Genomic DNA, 19,254 nt, shown 5'->3' with positions numbered 1-19,254 from the left:
AGAGTTGATACAGTAGTTTGTGTCCCCTATTGCATCAGAATGGCAGGGATGCTGATAGCAGCAGTACTGTGGTTGAAAGTGATTTGAAAGGTATACAGTTGTAGGCTTTTAGGGAAAGTTCCTTGTAAAGTAATTGCTGGAGGATTGTAGGTGGTCTCTGCTTGTCCTCAGTGTTTCTTGCTTCAACTAAGTGTTGAAGTGAAGGACTTTTTCATCTACTTCTTCAACTCTCAGAAATAATTTTAGAGGGTATCTGCATTTACATAATTTGCCATCCAGGAAGGAATGATGAAAGCTGTAGCTCTGTTCATAGACTCTGCTGGGTCTGGCACCTAATGCTAGATTTCTGTATCACCAAACATGGACTCTATTTTCCAAACATGTGTTAAAGTGCCTTGTTTTTTCTTCATTGACTATTTCCTTAATTTTCCTATAGATACAGGAGACCATAACGTGGGGAATGAATCTGAAGAATTAAATCAGTTGCTATAAAAGAACAATGTTAAGAAAAGCCTATTTATGAAGTGTAGAGTGCGTTTGTTTCTTACTTCATTGCTGTATCCTGGTATTTGATGGGGCTTTAGTGTTCAGGAAGGGAAGAAGAGAAAACTTGATTTTTATTGCTTCTGATGCTATGTTTATAGGGATTGTGAAACTGGCATGTCAGTATTGATTATGTTCTGTTATGATACCCTGAAGTGCAGAAACCATGTGCTGCAAGATAGTTTTTTGTATTTTTGCTTACAAAATAAAGGTTAAGGCACACCTAAGGTAGCAGCAGCAGCCTCAGAGCATGTGGTTTATATTTTGTTGAAGCCTTTACTTTGGGAGTAATGCTAACACTTCACAACTGAGATTTTTCCCTCAAAAATGTGGTATTTAATGAAAGAAAATTTTAGTTGGATCAACCTGGAGTTATACTGGAGCTAGTCATCCAAACCTTCTGATTAAAATTCTATATGGCCATAAAGTTAAGGGACATTATAAAAGTCAAACCAAACAAATCAAACACACCTTTCACAGTTTTATGTTACTTTACGTTGCGATCTGAAGTAGCATATAAAGTATGTATGTATGTAACTTGTTGATACTTGACTGTGCTATAGAGTTCTTTGGAGAATTTTGTAGGGCTGATATTAAGGACAGCATGGCTTTTTTGTCACATATCTGTTTGAGTAAAGGTATGAATGTGTATTAGCTGCTATTGCTTTTTGTCTAACTTTTTTTTTTTTTTTTAAATGTCTAGACTGCAAGGAACACTTTTTAATCTATTCTTGTTGAAAAAACAAGTTGTTCCTCATAGTCATGTGAAAAGATGTAAATTGCCTTAGGGAATGGAATCTAACACATTATGAAATGGTGAAATGTGAGTAGTGATGTTGAAAACAGGCTGGGGTGATGGCTGACAACAAACCAGAAGTGTCTATGCAATGTGATCCTGTGGCAGAGAAGGACACTTGAATTCTCTGATGTGTACACAAAGATGCCTTGCAGAGGAAAAAACTTTGAAGTACTTTATACAGTTACAGTTGCAAAAAAAGTTATACCTCGTTAGATAGTTTTCAAATCTAGAGTATAAGTGTGTCTAAAATTCTATAGCTTGGAGGTAGCTGTTCCAAAAAACGTATTGGTTTTGTGGTGGTTTATTTTTTAAGGTTGTGTCCATCTTCTTATAAATACCGTTACCTACATGCAGACATATGTTTGTTTTTTTTTGTTGTTGTTGTTTTGTTTTTTTTTTTAATACCCCTTAATCAAGTGTCAGTTAAAACAAAGGTACTTCTGTGTAGCAGCCAGGCAACAAATGTAGTTGGCTTAGGGATGAATACAGTGATTCTGTGCAAAGTAGAGTGGGGTGGCCCAGCAATCAGACTGTTAATAAAGCGACAGAAAAAAGAACCCTTCTAAAAATGTGCTTCATTAATGTTAGTCTTAGGAATTAAAGCTACAGAGAATGTAAAAAACATAGGATTTCCAATTTTTTTATTTTAAAGTGTTGTGGGTTTTTTTTGTTTTGGTTTTGTTTGTTTTGTTTTTTTGGATAGTGTGCTTGTTACTATCTGTTACTAGATTACTAGGACTTTGGGCTGTGGACTGCTTTTTCTGGTTAGTGAAGAATTAATTTTCTAGTGTTGGTACATAAGTTATTTTATTTGCTAATAGTACTTGCAAGCACCTTAAATTTCTGACGTTATTTGTTTCAGAAGCTTAGCAGCTCTTGGCAGTGATCCTAGAGCTTCTGAGAGTAGTTTTGTAACTTCTAAGAAACTTAAGATAATATGTATCAGTGTAAAATGAAAGTGTATCCTTGTGGGGACTTGCAAGGTTGTTGCCTGCAAGTCTGACTGAGGTTGGATGATGATAAGAATTTGCTGTCTAATTTGTTTTTTTGAAATGCATAAACATTTCATATGACACTTTTATTTCAGACATGAAATATGAAGGTTCAGATGTGTTCATACAACCAGTTTTGGTGATAACCTTTGTCTAAGCACTTGTTAAGTATGATGATGGTTATGTAATAGTGGATTAGAAAGGTGTATGTTAAGTATGGAAACGGAGTTTCACTGGGTTTTGAGGTTCACGCTTCTGATTGGTTTACAGTTTTCACTTTGTCTTGATTTTTCTTGATACTGTATATAAGAGGAACACCCATAAAACGGTATCTTTCTCTGATTCTCAGATGTGAATGAGTTGAAGGAGTGCCTTCATGTACTAGTGAAGGAACAGCAAACTCTGGCCACACAAACTGCTACAACAGCTCTTTCAGCTATGAGGCTAAAACAGAGGCTAGTTATCCTGGAACGATATTTCATTGCACTGAACAGAACAGTTCTTCAGGAGAATGTCAAAGTTAAGTGGAAAAGCAGTAGTATTCCTCTGCCTGCTGTGGATAAGAAAAGGTAATGACACACGCATGAGCATTAAGAAACTTATAGAAAGGTTATCAACCTGTGTGTAAGAGCTTAATGTGATTTTTTTTTTTCCTCGTCATGAAACACTAGCAGTAAAGAAACTATTCTTATTTCTTAAGATGGTTTTGTGTGGTGTTACCAGCCATACAGTTTTCCTCCTTGGCTGATGCTTGCTTATAGTGTCTCTGTTCATACCAGTAGGTTTTTAATTGTAATACATTGCTGTAGATATTATTCTTTGGGTTATAAGTGTACTTCTATTGAGGTATTCTTTTTGTTTTACTCAGCTAGGAATTATGGATAAGCCTATTTTGGAAATTATGCAGATGGAGGTTACATGGTTCTAATAACAATATAATTTTTTTGGGGTCAATATTTGCTCAGTTAAGGCACATAACAAATTCAAAAATATGAATACATGAAAGTTTAACGTAGTTTTTCCTTTGCTTGGGTAAGAAATGCTGTAGTAGTACATTTTATACAAAACTGTTTCCAGAGAACTAACTGAATAAGAAATAGCCTGGTTACTTTCCATGTCTAGATAGTTTATTGACCTAAAAATAGGAAAATTGATCAGATGAGGCATTAAAGAAGGTATTCAGTAGCTAAACAAGTTGCTGTCTGACAGAATAAGTAGTTCAGCCAGGGAAATTTTTGTTAGATTGTCTCTAGCTTAAAAAATGAAAGGAAACAGTAAGTGGCTATCATGACTAGTTATTATGGGATTGGAGTTCTGACAATGGTATCTTTCACTGAGTAGTCTGTTCTCTGAAATTGGTTTTATTTCAGTTCTGATTAAAACGAGCATTGGTATACTTAAGTTACCAGATTGCTAGAAATGCCAGTTTAAATTTTTTTCTCTCTTGAAAAAGTCCTAAACAGTCCAGTTTCTTTTGATGTGAGATTAAAAAGAAAACAATTGTTGGTGTCTTTCTGAGAGGATGTAGTAGGGAATCTCCTGCTGTTAAGTACAAAGGGAAGCTTACTTAATATGATTTCTTGAATAAAAAGAAAAGTTAACATAAACATATGTGAGTCCATTGGGTATTATCAGAAGTTCAAGTTATCTCCCTTACACACACATCCATACAGAAGCTGCAAAGAGATTTGTAACATTGACACTTAAATGGAAAGCTAAGAAATTACAAAATTATTGGAATTAATTACCAGTAATTGAAGATTCATTAAAAAGAAATGCCTATAAGCATCGTTTATGCAGTCCAAATTAAGTAGAAGTATAAACTTCCTGAGTAAATGAGTACATGAAGTATCTGGTGTCTGTGTACTTTGAATACACCATCATATTTTCACTCTGAGTAACTATAGACATCTTTCTGATGGCAGTTATGCCAGTCTAGTTTATTTTTGCTCTGTGAAGCTTTTTTGATGTTGGGGATTGAATTGGTTGTTCTTTGAAGCAGCTGAAGCTGAATTTTTGTTGTTGATGTTTTGATCTTGATCACCTTCATTAAGAGACAATTACAATTCTTTAAAAATTGTGTAAATATATATGTATGTATATAGCTAAATTATAAAATTGTCAAATATTAGTAGTTATTTGTATCATTTGCATATTATTATTATATAAATTATATCAAGACAATGCATATGTAATTTTATTTAGCTCAAGACCTATAGGCAAAGGTGTAGAAGGACTTGCACGAGTTGGATCCCGAGCAGCACTTTCATTTGCGTTTGCATTTCTTCGTAGAGCCTGGAGGTCAGGTAGGTCTACTCTGTAGCATATCGCAGATTTATTTTTATTAGAAGACAGATGATTCATTGAAGCGTGTGTGTGTGTGAAATATTTGCATAGAACTGTATGTTTATTAATGTTAGATTTGCATAATTGTGTTTTATGTTTATGTGGTATTATGCCCAGCAATACTGTTGATCTGGAGCCAGCCATCCAAGCCAGTACCAATGCTGTGTTGTGTTGGGATACTTTTATGCTTAGGAAGGAAAATGGGGATTTCATGAAGAGAATGTATTTTTAATGCCAGGTTTCAGGAAAGTTAGTTTTATTCTTTAGACAGGGTCAATCCACTATATTACTACGTGATAGTAGTAGCTTAGAAAAGGAGTTTGGAGCAGTAATGTGAAACTTCCATTTAGTTTCTGTACTTGTTAGTGATTGTCAGATGGCAGAGATTGGCAGAGTTATCTGTGCCACTTCAACCTATCTGTTTGTCTCTGTCTGCACTGTTTGTTCACAGGGCAGCTGTTTGGCTCACTCTTTGTCCAGCCAGCCCTAGTTCTTCTGATATCCTCAGCAATGCATAGTGGGAAGAGCTCGTTTAAGAGTTTTGACCTTTCTGAATGTGTTTTTTGTGAAGCAGATAAGTTCTTCAAAAGTCTTGCAGTCAAAATGTTCATGTGAAGATTGAGACTATAACTAGCATTACTGTGTTCCTTAGGTGAAGATGCAGACCTGTGCAGTGAATTGTTACAGGAATCACTTGATGCGCTACGAGCTCTACCAGAGGCGTCCCTTTTTGATGAAGGGACTGTATCTTCTGTATGGCTGGAAGTAGTGGAAAGAGCTACTAAATTCCTAAGGTCTGTTGTGACTGGGTAAGTTTCTTTTTTTGAGCATTACTGAAGTAACTGTTATGTGGCAAACTTGCATCTCTTAGCAGCTGATGCTCTAATAGTTTATGGAACATTGAAAAGATTGCTTTCCTTTTCTAATGTTGTTATACCAGCAAGCAAAAAGTACATGAACTGCTGAAATGATGCTCTTTAAATATGATTTAATTCCTTTCAGATTTTTCTTATACAATTAATTTGAGTGTTCTGTATCACTGCGTGTAGACTTACCTGAAAAATAACTCTAGTAAACCTAAAATAACCTAAAATTCACTAAAGTAAGCTATCCACATGGAGTGGTTTGGTAATAGAATATATGTGTACACTTAATTGTGTCTTTCTAGTGTAGTAAAATAATTCAGACTTCTGTGCATATGAAGGAAAATACACTCATTGGAATTAAATCACACACCCCCCTCCCCCCCCTGCTTTTCCTTGTTATTTAAGGAAGCTTTAAATTACCATTTTAATAGTAGTTACCAGAAATTAATTGTCTTTTGAATACTGGAACTACATCCTTATAGTGATTATCACAAATGTTTAAATTTCAGCTGTGAAAAATGTTTTTCATGTTCTTAACATATTTAGTAGAGTTATAGAGTAGATAGTGAAGCTTGGGGCAGTTTTAGAGCCTAGCTGCCACTCTTTAAAGTTAATCTTTTGTGGAATGTGTCAGCTTTTCTCACCTGCTTTCATCACCAATTTTACATTTTTCTGTAAGTTTAGTGATTCTTGGTGTGCTATAGGTGCTTTTGGTAAGCAAATATGTATTGTTTCCATTTACTTTTTCATTAATGTGTATTGTTTGATTTTTAAATAGAGATGTGCATGGAGCTCCCAGTACCAAAGGGCCAGGAAACATTCCGTTACAAGACCAACACTTGGCACTTGCCATATTGCTAGAACTGGCAGTGCAGAGGGGTACACTAAGGTGAGAAGCATAAGCACTGTGATTTTTAACCGTCATTGCCTGTTGGAATGGCCTGAGCAGTGTCTGTCTCAGGTTTCCTGGGTTTGGGTTTAGCGTAATAATTGTTTCAAAGCATGTGAACATTTTCTGTAATGCAGTGGCGTTTAGATCTTATGTTAGCTAGATTGCAAAATCCATTTTTGATTATTTTGATAATCTATTTAAAATGGAAAGCTGTGACATCTGGTATTGCTAAACTTAAAAATGTAGAAAATGAATTATATGGATAACCTAAGATAATGGGCTTAGAAATGCTTATTAATAGAAGACATAAACTTTCTCTTTCAGCCAAATGTTGTCTGCAGTTATGTTGTTGCTTCAACTTTGGGATAATGGAACGAGGGAAACAGATAATGAGCGATCTGCACAGGGAACGAGTGCACCCCTTCTACCTTTGCTACAAAGATTTCAGAGTATAATATGTAATAAAGATGTGCCCAATACTGAGGAAGAGATTCAGGTACTTACCACTGGATTATTTGAAAGGGGCATTATGTTGGTATCCAGTTTCATTCATCTAGCTAAAATAATTATAAAATTATCCAAACAAAATTGTTAGTAGTGTTTTCCACATAAGATGTATATACACCACTGTTGTTTGGTTTTTTTATGTACGTTTGAGTATCTTGAGGTGGAGGAGCAATGTTGTGGTAGGTTAGAGGTAAGCATTGTGTGTCAGAGTTAATTCTTTGGTGATAATTAATTCAGCGATGTGGCCAGTTAACTTTTCTGAGTATTTCGATTGTTTTTATTTAGTTGTGTCTAAAGTTAATTGAACTATGACTATTAGGAATTATTACTGAGGTTGATAAAACATAGTAAATCAGTTGTATTATGCTTCTAAATTTCTATTATATTCACAGTCTGACTATGTTTTCTCAACACGTGTGTTTGGAATTTTCCTCTGCTAAGAAGAAAGATGTGCAGGGTTAAATCGTTTTGTCTTGTGCAGACAGATTTCATAGAATGGTTTGTGTTAGAAGGAACCTCAAAGATCATCTAGTTCCACCCCCCCTGCCATGGGCAGGGACACCTTCCACTAGACCAGGCTGCTCACAGCCCCGTCCAACCTGGCCTTGAGCACTACCAGGGAGGGGGCAGCCACAGCTGCTCTGAGCAACATGTTCTGGTGTCTCACCACCCTCACAGTGAAGAATTTCTTCCTTATAGCTAATCTAAATCTACCCCCTTTCAATTTAAAACTGTTAACCCTCATCCTGTCACTACACTCCCTGATAATGAGTCCATCCTCATTTTTCCTTTAGACGCCCTTTAAGTACTGGAAGGCCACTATAAGGTGTTCCCGGAGCTTTCTCTTCTCCAGGCTGAACAACCCCAACTCTCTCAGTCTGTCCTCATCAGGGAGGTGCTCCAGCCCCCTGATTATCTTCATGGCCTTGCCCTGGACCCGCTCAAGCCTTTCTTATGTTGGGGGACCCAGACCTGGACGCAGTACTCCAAGTGGGGTCTCACCAGAGTGTTGTAGAGGGGGAGAATCACCTCCCTCGACCTGCTGGCCACACTTCTTTTGATGCAGCCCAGTATGCAGTTGGCTTTCTGGGCTGTGAGCATATATTGCTGGCTTATAATCAATTTTCCAACCAAGTCCTTCTCTCCAGGGCTGCTCTCAAACTACTCTTCACCCAGCCTGTATTTGTGCTCGGGATTGCCCTGACCCAGGTGTAGGACCTTGCACTTGGTTGACAAGTCTAAAATAAGTTGTATATCTGTATGTGTGGTGGCATAGAAATACCTTGAATATTCTTTTGACTGCTTGTTTCTTTTCTAGCTCCTGACTTACCCTCTGAGTCCAAATGAAAGTTTTTTAAGGTATCTGACTTTACCACAGGACAATGAGCTAGCAATTGATCTGAGACAAACAGCTGTAGTGATCATGGCCCATTTAGATCGTCTGGCCACCCCATGTATGCCTCCACAGTGTAGCTCTCCTACATCTCATAAGGTAACTGCAACATCAAATTTACTAAAGCATTTTTCCTAAAAGAGTAACTGATTGTCAATTTGGAAAGAAAAACAATAACTAAGATTCTTCAAATTTCCTTTCGATTTTCACAAGGTAACCTTGAGTTGCCTAAATTTGTCTTACCTGGGTATCTTTTTAATTACATCAGCGCTCTCTGTCAGCCTTGGAGTGAATGCTATAGTTTGTGAACCATTCTTTCTTATCACAACACTATGGCAAATTCTGCCATATTTTGAGCTGTTCCCTGTGTTTATAATGCTCAAGATTGAACTTCACAAATGTTTGGGATCTGACATATTTAAAAAAAAAGAAAAAAGTAAATGTTAAACTTTGCAACTTGAAAGATATATTTATAGCTTGTTCAGTACCAGACTAAACTGAATATGATGCATACAAGTCTTTATTTTTGATGTCTTCTAATAGGTAAGCTTTATTGGCTATTGGCAATAATGACTATCACAGATTTGAGTATATTTGACATGTAAAGGTTTAAAAAATCATCTTCTCTATGCGTTTTATTAAATCGGTATTTCAAAATTAGTTCTTACAGATTTTTTTATTTTCTAGGGATCTCTGCAAGAGGTCATTGCTTGGGGTTTAATAGGTTGGAAATATTATGCTAATGTGAGTGGTCCAATTCAATGTGAAGGACTTGCCAATCTTGGCGTTGTGCAGATTGCCTGTGCAGAGAAACGTTTTTTAATATTGTCTAGGAACGGACGAGTTTATACACAAGCATACAACAGTGATACTCTGGTGAGAGCTTTTTTTTACATGCTTTTAAAAATGTATTCTTTTCTGTATTACTTCATAGCATAAGTCTGCTCCTTTATTTACATTATCTTGGAAAAGTAGATGAAGACATGCTGATTTTTATAGGCTTCTATGTTGTTTTTGAACTTTCAAAAATACTAATTTTGATCTCTTGTATTCATTAGATGAAATGCATATGGCTTCTGTAATTTCTGTCAGGCTAGAGATCATGAAGGCAATGGTAATTACTTTCATTGGTACTCTGGCCTTGGTGACAAATTTAGAAATTTGCAGATATGAAATGGATTTTACTAAAGTGATGTAACACAGTGCCCAAACCGTGTACTTTCTCAAACAAACCTACTGTAACAGGAACACTTGTCACTAATATTTCCTGTAAGATTAAGGTAAACACCATTCTTGAATATACTAAAGGCTTTATAGGGATGGGAACAAAATAACTTCAAGGCATTATTTTTGTCAGACTCAAATAGTAGATTTGATCCTTTTTTTTATACCTTCACCTCATTAATTTGAGCACGCTGATTTGATAAAGCATTAGGAAAACCGTACCTAGTTATTCTGTATATAGGCAAGTGATGGAAAATATAAGCAGTTTTTGTAAGTGTTTTACTTTTGTTTGATTCACAGGGACCACAGCTGGTGCAGAGTCTGGCTTCCAGAAATATTGTGAAGATAGCAGCACATTCAGATGGGCATCACTATCTTGCTTTGTCAGCAAATGGTGAAGTTTTCTCTTGGGGTTGTGGAGATGGTGGAAGATTAGGCCATGGGGATACAGTGTATGTGATAAAAATAATCATAACATTTATTTGCCAGTGTTGTGAATTCATAGTAAAAACTACTTAGTTGTGTATATAAGCACATTCAGCATTTGCCATTTGTATCTTCTTGAACAGAATTTGCATTCTCCCTGCATATTTTCTCTGCCTGTAATATTCGCAGTTCTGTATTAAGGCTACTTTCTGAATACTTGTAGATAGAGGTTATAGGGCTATAGTAGTGATTGCATGGTTTTAGGAATCCACAACACAAAACATTGACTCAGCTGTTGGGGTGGGGTTGTCATTTCCTCTGCAGTCATGTTGCATATATCATTCCTTTTTTCCCTTGTGTACACCAACAACATTACTGTCCTGCTTTTTTGAAGGAGCAGTCTTCTACAGGGGTATTCTGTAGGGGGTGTACATCAATATATTTTGAAGGTTTTAAGTGTCTTCCCCCAGAATTCCCTATAAAGCAAGGGAGTAACTGTATAAGGGAATGAAATATAACTGTCATGAAATTAATTGTTCAGATATAGTAATTAAAGATAATATTTGTTTATGATGGACAAATATTTTAAAAAATGCTGCATTAATTTAACTGGAAATAGAAGTCATAGTACAGACACTGTCAGTGTTTTGTATGTCGTTGAACAATCTGAATGTAATTTTTGGCTTATAGCTCTGTGTATATCTTGATACTTCACACTAGTAATAAGGTCTGCAGGTAGAATTGCAGCAATTGTTTTCTGATAAGTATGTCACAGTTTTTATTATCTACTTATGAAATCACCTTCTATGAAATATGTCACTTTCTCGTTAAATAGCCCTCTGGAGGAACCGAAGATGATATCTGCTTTATCTGGAAAGCAAGCTGGGAAACATGTTGTTCATATTGCATGTGGAAGCACCTATAGTGCAGCCATTACTACTGAAGGAGAGCTGTATACATGGGGGCGAGGAAACTATGGCAGGCTTGGTCATGGTATGTTACTTCACACCTTAAAGTAAGTTCTTACCTAAAGCTGATTTGAGGAACCATATGTGGTTTCACATGAATTGAAATAATTACAGGAGGGATCATCTCAAAACCACTAAATTTCTGTGAGTTGTATGAAAGTAAGCAATTGTATGGAGAAGAAAAATCTACACTGTTCTCTGTTAACTTCCTTGTGAAGCAAAAGACTCTCATCTGTGAAGTCTGTATTAGTTACCTAAGAAACCATATAAAGCTTAGTCATGATGCTCAAATCTGAAAACAAAACAAAACCAAATCAACATGCCCCCCACCCCTACCCAACAAGCAAACAAAAGAATCTACCAGACTATCTTGATTTTGCTTCTCATAAAACTACTTTGATTTGAAGGTTCCAGTGAAGATCAGACCATCCCAATGCTGGTCACAGGCCTGAAAGGACTCAAAGTCATTGATGTGTCCTGTGGGAGTGGAGATGCTCAAACTCTTGCAGTTACTGAAAATGGTTAGTAGCAAAATATAACTTCACACTTTAAATAACCTTACCTTTTCTTCCTTTCATTCTGAAGATATTTATACTGCAAATATGCTTGTTTCTAGTGGCTTAAATTCTGTAAGAGTTGGAAGCTGAAATTCCTTTTGGGGAAATATGTATGTGCATTTATGCATTTTGCATATAATGTATGCAAATATAGTTCCATGCATGTATGTACAATATATTTTTTAATGAATATGCAAATATATATTTCAATTTATGATATATATATTTAAAATTCTCATGTATATGTATAATACACACACAATATATTATGTATATGTACATATATGTCTAAATTTTATTATTATACAAGTGCAAATCTCGTCAAAAGAGCCAGAATTTTGAGTAGGAGAGTTGTCTGTGTTAACCTGTGTGAAGTGCCAAAGAGAGTCTTTATTGAAATTCTGCTTCCCAGCATCCCTGAGTGAGGTTCCCAGAGTGAGACAGATTCAAAACCTGAATTTCACTGTGTGAGCTTAAGCCCCAGAGTTATCCTTAGAAAGCAGATAGTTTTTGTAGCTAGTTTTTCTTTTAAAATATAGGTGGTTATGGTGATGTGCAGTATTTTGAAAGATTTGCTCATCCAGGAAATGGAAACCAGATTTTAATTTTTGTTTTTTTTCCCTCTTGGTCTCCTTGCATGCTTCCTTTGCTTATCAGAGTGCCTTAGAGACTAGCTTATGCAAGTAGGGAACATAAATGCATCGGAATGTAAAACAAGGCTTTATTTTTGGACATGCATGGTTTTACCATTCTTGAACCAAATTTTTATTTAATGCACATACAGAATGACTTGACATTTTCTAAGTTCCTACATCAGGGCTTAGATTTAGTAGTGTATTGCAAAAAAAAAATGGTAGACAATGGCACTTTATTTCATTTTGTGAAATGTTGAATGACAAGAACTGAAAGTTAAGAAAACGGGTTTTGCAGACTATTTGGGCATTTAATGTGGAAAAAGATTTTTGCAAGTTCTTATAAATAACACCTTGTAATAAAGTAAGGCCGTTTTTAACTAAAGATCATACTACAGGCTTGATTCACAGTAAATCCTATACTTCATATGTTCCTAAGAGGGACTTTCTGTACACTGATGAATTTTCAGAGCATGTTGTGTTACACTTCTTATGTTTTATCAACATGAAAACTTTTCAAATATTTTTCTTCCTTATTTTCATGAACAATTAGAAATTCATAACTCCTCTTCCTAAATTACAGTTTGAAAATTGTGCTTATTACAGAATCTCAGATTTTTAGAAATTTGCTTGTCAAAACAGGTAACTTCATTACATGAAAAAGCAGTGCAATATATTTTGTTATTTTTCTCTTGATTTAAAGGCCAAGTGTGGTCTTGGGGTGATGGTGATTATGGAAAACTAGGAAGAGGAGGCAGTGATGGTTGCAAGACTCCTAAGTTGATAGAAAAACTTCAGGATCTGGACATTGTGAAAGTACGCTGTGGGAGTCAGTTTTCTATTGCTTTAACCAAAGATGGCCAGGTCTACACCTGGGGAAAAGGTGACAATCAGAGACTTGGGCATGGAACGGAAGAGCATGTTCGATATCCCAAACTGCTGGAAGGCTTGAAAGGTAATTATTAGAGCTGGAAATACTTCAGATTTCTTTTTCTTATTGTTGGAATCTTTTACGGGGCATTAATGATCTCAACTTTAAGAATGATGGTACTGTGTATTCTGTCTGTATTCTGGCTGCATTGAAAAAGGTAATAGTGCGCATCTCCCATCGCTTCTCCATTTATACCTTTAAAACTCTAGCAGACTTAGAGACAGTTTGTTATGACTACTTTAAATGCTGCTTGTCTTGTGTTCTCTTTATTCTTACTGCTTTGCTTTTATTAGGTTCACAGAAACACTTATTTAAAGCCTGTGGTTTTTGCACTGTCCTGCAAATAAAAATAGCACAGGCAACAAGTAAGGTTTTTAAATTTGTGTGTGTACCAGTACTTTTGACTAGTTTGTAACAGTGAAGATTACTTTTTGCATTTGTGAGAAACCTGAGGGTCTGTACGGGAGGATGAGGAAGAGAAACCTCTTCTATTGCTCTTTCCTAAAATTGTTGTTTATATATGATAAATGATTTAACTGAAAGTAACTTCTGAACTAATGACTACAATATAATCTTAGAGTCTCTGTTCATAGATAAGGAGGGCTTTTAATGAACCTTATCTGAAAAACTATCTAAGTAAAAAAATCTTCTATTTTGTATCCCTTCTAAACTTGTAAACTTTTATACTTAAGCTGTCTCTTAAAGATCTTTAAATATTTCCGTGGTTTTTCTTTTTTGCTGTACTCTTCCAATCCACTACTAAGGCAAAGGTGAGACCCTTGACATCCATAGTGTGTTCATAGTTAAATATGGTTGTAATTAGCAGAGTTTTCCTTAACTCTGATATTTTTTTTTTTTTGCTAATGATTATAATCTTTAAGTTATATTTTCAATATTTGACTTTCCTATCAGGAAAAAAAGTGATAGACGTGGCAGCTGGATCTACCCATTGTTTAGCACTGACTGAAGATAGTGAAGTGCATAGCTGGGGAAGCAATGATCAGTGTCAACATTTTGATACTTTGCGGATCACCAAACCAGAGCCTGCAGCTCTCCCAGGATTAGACACAAAGCATATTGTTGGAATTGCTTGTGGGCCTGCTCAGGCAAGTTTTGTTTTTGAATTGTTATTTACAATTTGTCTTTGTCTCTCACTGAGTCTAGTTCAGTGCACCAGTCCCAGTTCGTCTTTTTCTTCTTGCATGACTTTTTCTTATTTCTTATTCTGAATAAATGAAGGCTTGGAAAAAACAAATCTTGTGCAGTTTCTCTGCCAAAAAGGCATGACTGGCTTTCCCTCTGCTGGGTATTCTGAGAAGTAGCTATTTACCTGTCTTGTTTTTTTTTCTGGTACAGCAATAAAAGAGTTGTCAAGCACAGTGTTTCCTGCAGCAGAGTAATAGTGATGTATCTGGACTGGTATGACAGAGCTTTGCAAAATGCGATGAGAGTGTTCTTTTCTGTGATTGGTGGGGTTTTCTATACGTTTGCAAGGATGCAAGTAGAGGGTTTTCTTCAACAGATGTGCTGATACTATTTCTGCATCTTCTGCTAATATTTGAAGACAGATGTTAGCTTTACACTCCTGTCTCTAATCAGTGTCATGTTATGTTTTGGAAATTACTGTTAAACTTTTGTTTTTGTTTATAGAGTTTTGCTTGGTCGTCATGTTCCGAATGGTCAATAGGCTTGCGGGTTCCTTTTGTGGTGGATGTTTGCCCCATGACATTTGAGCAGCTAGATCTGTTACTGAGACAAGTGACAGAGGGAATGGATGGCTCCTCTGACTGGCCCCCTCCTCAGGAAAAGGAGTGTATGGCTGTGGCAACATTAAACCTTCTAAGGCTTCAGGTACCTTCAATTTCCTACATGTTGGGCAGTTGAGCTAAACATTTCAGTAAACTGCTTGGACAAAACCAGTGGACTTAATGTGCTTTAAAACATTTTTATTGATTTAAAAAGTGAAATAAGTACAATATAATTTTTTACTCTTTGAAATTTGGCAGCTAGTGGTTGTTTTCTGTTGTCTTGAGAGCTTTTGGATCTCATTAAAAATGAACCATAGAAATAAAATGTAAATGGATGAAGCCTTGTATACTCACTCAGTAAGCCCATACACTCAGATTTTGAGCATTTTTAAAGAATTTTAAGTAGAATTTTTGAGAGTGAATATTCCCTTTAGAAGAGGTCTGACAGTCACTGAAGATGTGCTGCTTTTCCTAACATACTGTAACAAACTAGAAACGGTTTAGGTTATTCTTTAGGTTATTTTAGTTCAGAGTTTTAGGAGATGTAGTTAAATATAGTTAATCATCTTTGTATATGATTAAATTCACTATGTGCTTGGGTAAGCCACCATTACAGATGAAAGTTTGTATTGTCAGTGAATTTACAAGATTGTTTCAGGATTAACTTCCCCCCATCTCTTTTTAATTAAAATTTGCCTTTTTACTTTCTTTTTTTCAGCTTCATGCTGCCATTAGTCATCAGGTGGATCCAGAATGCCTTGGTTTAGGTTTGGGCAGCATCCTGCTCAATAGCCTGAAACAGACAGTGGTAACATTAGCGAGTAATGCTGGTGTTCTTAATACTGTGCAATCAGCCGCTCAAGCAGTGCTGCAGAGTGGATGGTCTGTGCTGCTGCCAACAGCAGAAGAGCGGGCTAGGGCACTCTCGGCACTCTTACCCAGTGCAGGTTGGTCCTAAGATTTAAACCTATTTGTTCTGTGCTTGCTTTTGTAGTTCATTAATAGCTTCTTCTGTTCTTAGTTTCAGGAAATGAAATGAATGTAAGTCCAGGCCGTAGATTTATGATTGACCTCTTGGTGGGCAGCTTGATGGCTGATGGAGGCTTAGAGTCTGCACTAAATGCTGCTATTACTGCAGAAATTCAGGTATGTTTCAGCAGCTTTGCTGTTCTATATAAACAGAATAAGAAGATGTATCGAGTGTTTTCTGAAGTTTGTGGATTGATGTTATCCTCTTTTGACCTGAAACTTGAGCCAGAGTTTGTATGGAAGCATGAATCATATTCTCATTTTTAGCAGGGTGTTTCTTTTTGTTGCCTAGAGTGACGATTTTAACAACAGTAACAAAGTTTTTCATAAAGCTCTGTAATAGGCTCATAACTTTACAAAGCACTTTGTACCTTTCTGTGGGATTGAGTTCTTCACTTTCTTGATTTCACCCATATCTTTCAAGCAAAAATTTCAGCCTTACTGCTTATGAATTCAAGATGAATTAATTCTTCACAGCATCCCAAATTTCCAATTTCGGACTGGTTCTAATCTTTACAGATGCTGACTCGTTATACAAATGATGGCAAACATTCTGCATATACTGTCTTCTCCATTAGCCTCTCAGAGGTGTGATATCCTCTGCAAAGACTACTTTAAATTGCCATATTTATGTATGGCTGTGAAAACAAAAATGTGTGTTTCCCTTCTTCATTGGTTTTATTTTTCCAAGTATATTTTCTCCTTCGTTTCTCTCTACTGTTGGTAAATGGGGAGGTTTAGGATGCAGAGGAAGTGCATGTATTAAGTTCTGCTTTAGTGCACAGTCTAGCATTAGCATTTTCTGTTGTATTTAAAGATATTCAGGAACTCTTGTTTTTTAACCAAGTCTCCTAGTGCACATATACGTTATACATAAGTCAGAGGTGCCAAAGTCAACTCCAGATACATATTGAAAGTGATCTAGGTGGCAGATTACAGTACTGCACAGGTTAATCTATGTTGTCTAAAACCTGAGTGAATTCGTTTCCATAGAGTTCTCTATGACTGTAGCTCAGTAGCAAATCTAACCGAAGTTCTTCTGCAGTGGACTGTTAGAAATACAGAGTAAACATCTCTCCAGTTGTGAACTGTTCAGCAGTTACTGGCATGTTTAAACATACATAGAAGAGAAATTAGTTGTTAACTTGGTTTGATGGAAATTGAATTTGTACTTTTACTACTCTTGTTTATCTTCACCTCCCTACCCCTTCCTTTTTATATTATAAACGTTTAAAAAAAGAAAAAAAAAGTGTGGCTATGTGGTTGTTACAGAATATGCAATACACATTTGTCTGATAGGAATAGTTTTGTTTCTGACATAGGGAAAACTAATATGTTGATATTATCATGAATACTTTAAAATGTGTCGTAATCATAATGGCAATTTGTACGTTTTCTTCCAACTTGATTTACTTTTTTAGGATATTGAAGCAAAAAAAGAAGCACAGAAAGAAAAAGAAATTGATGAACAAGAAGCAAATGCATCAACGCTTCATAGGAGCAGAACTCCACTGGACAAAGACCTTATTAATACTGGAATCTATGAATCTGCAGGAAAACAAAGTTTACCATTAGTTCAGTTAATTCAACAGTTATTGAGGTAATTGCTTCAAATTTGATTTTTATTTTTGTATAGAAGATCTGTTTAGATATTTTATGAACTAGTCAATTAAAGGATAACTGATTTTGGTTAGCAGATAAATAGTCTCCTGCTACCATTTTAGCTTCTCAAAATTCAAAATATTGAACATTCTTCTAGCTTGTCTATAGTTTTGCTATTTTATGTTTGTTAAGGAGCAAAGTTCTATACTCAATTACCTGATTTTAGAAAGTCTTACTGCCTTGCTTTTGTGGAGTTTGATACTTCTTCCTGTACTCTGAAAGTCTGTGTAACAAATATAAAACAGACATTCAAAAGCCTGTCCTTGCAAAATATGAGAATCTGCACAAATTTATTTAGAAAATATTCTGCCTTGAGGAGACTTTAACTGGGACTGGAAGTGGGGAAGAAACCTGAATTTTAATTGCTTGACACAGAATGAATTGTGAAGACATGACCAATAGGGTGCTGAGAACAAAGCTTCTTTGTCAGCTACAGCAGTGTTTAGTATGTAGCATATGTAGTAGGAAGCAATTATGAGATTACTAAGAAATTTATTGTGCTCTTTCACTTAACTGTGTTGGTAACCATGGCATTTAGTGGTACTGAGACTCCTGAGCTACACAGTGCCATGACTTTCATTGCATCCTTTCAGAAAACTGTCAGATTATGGTTTTGTAGTGAATGATGACAAAAAATACAAACTTGGTGTATATTATGTATCCTGTTAAGCAAAATGCCTCACAAAAACCATTGACTTTTTGGGTATTATGTTGCAAACAAGGGAACATCCCATGAAGACACTTTCATAGGTTTCTTAAATATTTGTGTGAAATTCTGGAAAAAGCTTAACATGTGTTTCTGTGGACTGTCTTCACTGTCATCTTCCTTTAATTACTTTACAATACTTTTATATCAATTAGGAACATTGCTTCACAGACGATAGCCAAACTAAAAGATGTTGCTCGTCGCATTTCTTCCTGCATGGACCATGAACATTATAGCAAAGAGAGATCTGCTTCTCTGGACCTCTTGCTCCGTTTTCAGCGTCTGCTTGTTAGTAAACTTCACCCGGGAGATTGTTCAGGGCATGTCCCTAATACATACAGTAAGTTATTGTAAAAAAATAAGTCCCACCCCTTCCCCCCAAGCATTTCTGTAATACCTCTTTTACAGGATAGCAGTTTCTTATTTTAATTTATCTTCTTGTCTCATTTGTTAGCCTAGTTGCTGAGTCTGTGTGAAAAGTGTTTGAAAGTAGTTTCTTTAAATTGTTTTCTGTAAAGGAAAGTTTCTCTTTGGAAGGTTACAGGATCTAGATAATAAACTTAAAAAAATCTAAAAAAGATGTAGTCTCTTAATTCAGTGCTGAGTGGCTGCATTCCAGAAGAGTTTGACATCTTTTGAAATCTGTTTCTTAAATATGACTATGTGATGGGGGGTTTTTTGTGATCTTCCTCCTTTTTATACAGGTCCTGACCTCTTAGGTGTTGGCTCTTTACTGAAGAAATACACTGCTCTTCTGTGCACACACATTGGTGATATACTTCCTGTGGCAACCAGCATTGCTTCTACTAGTCATAGGCATTTTGCAGAAGTATCTCGTGTGGTGGATGGAGATTTAACAGGTAGGTTTTTCTGTCCATCCTTCAATATCCTAAAGGTTTTGCTGTCCATCCTTCCTCCCCTTCCATGAAATTACAAAGTTATATTGTAGATGTTCTTGAAAGGTCTAAATGTCTAGAAAAAGAGTCAATTTAATCTTTTGATTGATGGGAGAGGAGGGCATATTTGATGAGGA

At 36.0% G+C, this 19,254-nt stretch overlaps 1 protein-coding gene across 1 annotated transcript in view; it reads left to right on the top strand.

Moving 5' to 3' along the window:
• HERC2 (HECT and RLD domain containing E3 ubiquitin protein ligase 2) overlaps positions 1–19,254 on the top strand; it is a 110,592-nt gene that overhangs the window by 24,633 nt on the left and 66,705 nt on the right. Inside the window, exons 5-22 of the mRNA XM_026856588.1 lie at positions 2,684–2,903; positions 4,540–4,640; positions 5,333–5,489; positions 6,325–6,435; positions 6,763–6,934; positions 8,264–8,437; positions 9,026–9,214; positions 9,863–10,014; positions 10,824–10,981; positions 11,364–11,477; positions 12,849–13,100; positions 13,989–14,182; positions 14,727–14,927; positions 15,543–15,771; positions 15,846–15,970; positions 17,275–17,453; positions 18,377–18,561; positions 18,926–19,081. Of these exons, the coding sequence (XP_026712389.1) occupies positions 2,684–2,903; positions 4,540–4,640; positions 5,333–5,489; positions 6,325–6,435; positions 6,763–6,934; positions 8,264–8,437; positions 9,026–9,214; positions 9,863–10,014; positions 10,824–10,981; positions 11,364–11,477; positions 12,849–13,100; positions 13,989–14,182; positions 14,727–14,927; positions 15,543–15,771; positions 15,846–15,970; positions 17,275–17,453; positions 18,377–18,561; positions 18,926–19,081 (3,069 nt within the window). The remainder of the gene's footprint in view (positions 1–2,683; positions 2,904–4,539; positions 4,641–5,332; positions 5,490–6,324; positions 6,436–6,762; positions 6,935–8,263; positions 8,438–9,025; positions 9,215–9,862; positions 10,015–10,823; positions 10,982–11,363; positions 11,478–12,848; positions 13,101–13,988; positions 14,183–14,726; positions 14,928–15,542; positions 15,772–15,845; positions 15,971–17,274; positions 17,454–18,376; positions 18,562–18,925; positions 19,082–19,254) is intronic.

The sequence above is a fragment of the Athene cunicularia genome (assembly GCF_003259725.1).
Source record: "Athene cunicularia isolate RWA chromosome 1 unlocalized genomic scaffold, athCun1 chr1_part1, whole genome shotgun sequence".
Taxonomy (NCBI): domain Eukaryota; kingdom Metazoa; phylum Chordata; class Aves; order Strigiformes; family Strigidae; genus Athene; species Athene cunicularia.
Note: the sequence above shows the minus strand (reverse complement) of the source record. Positions and strands in the feature narration are given on the sequence as shown.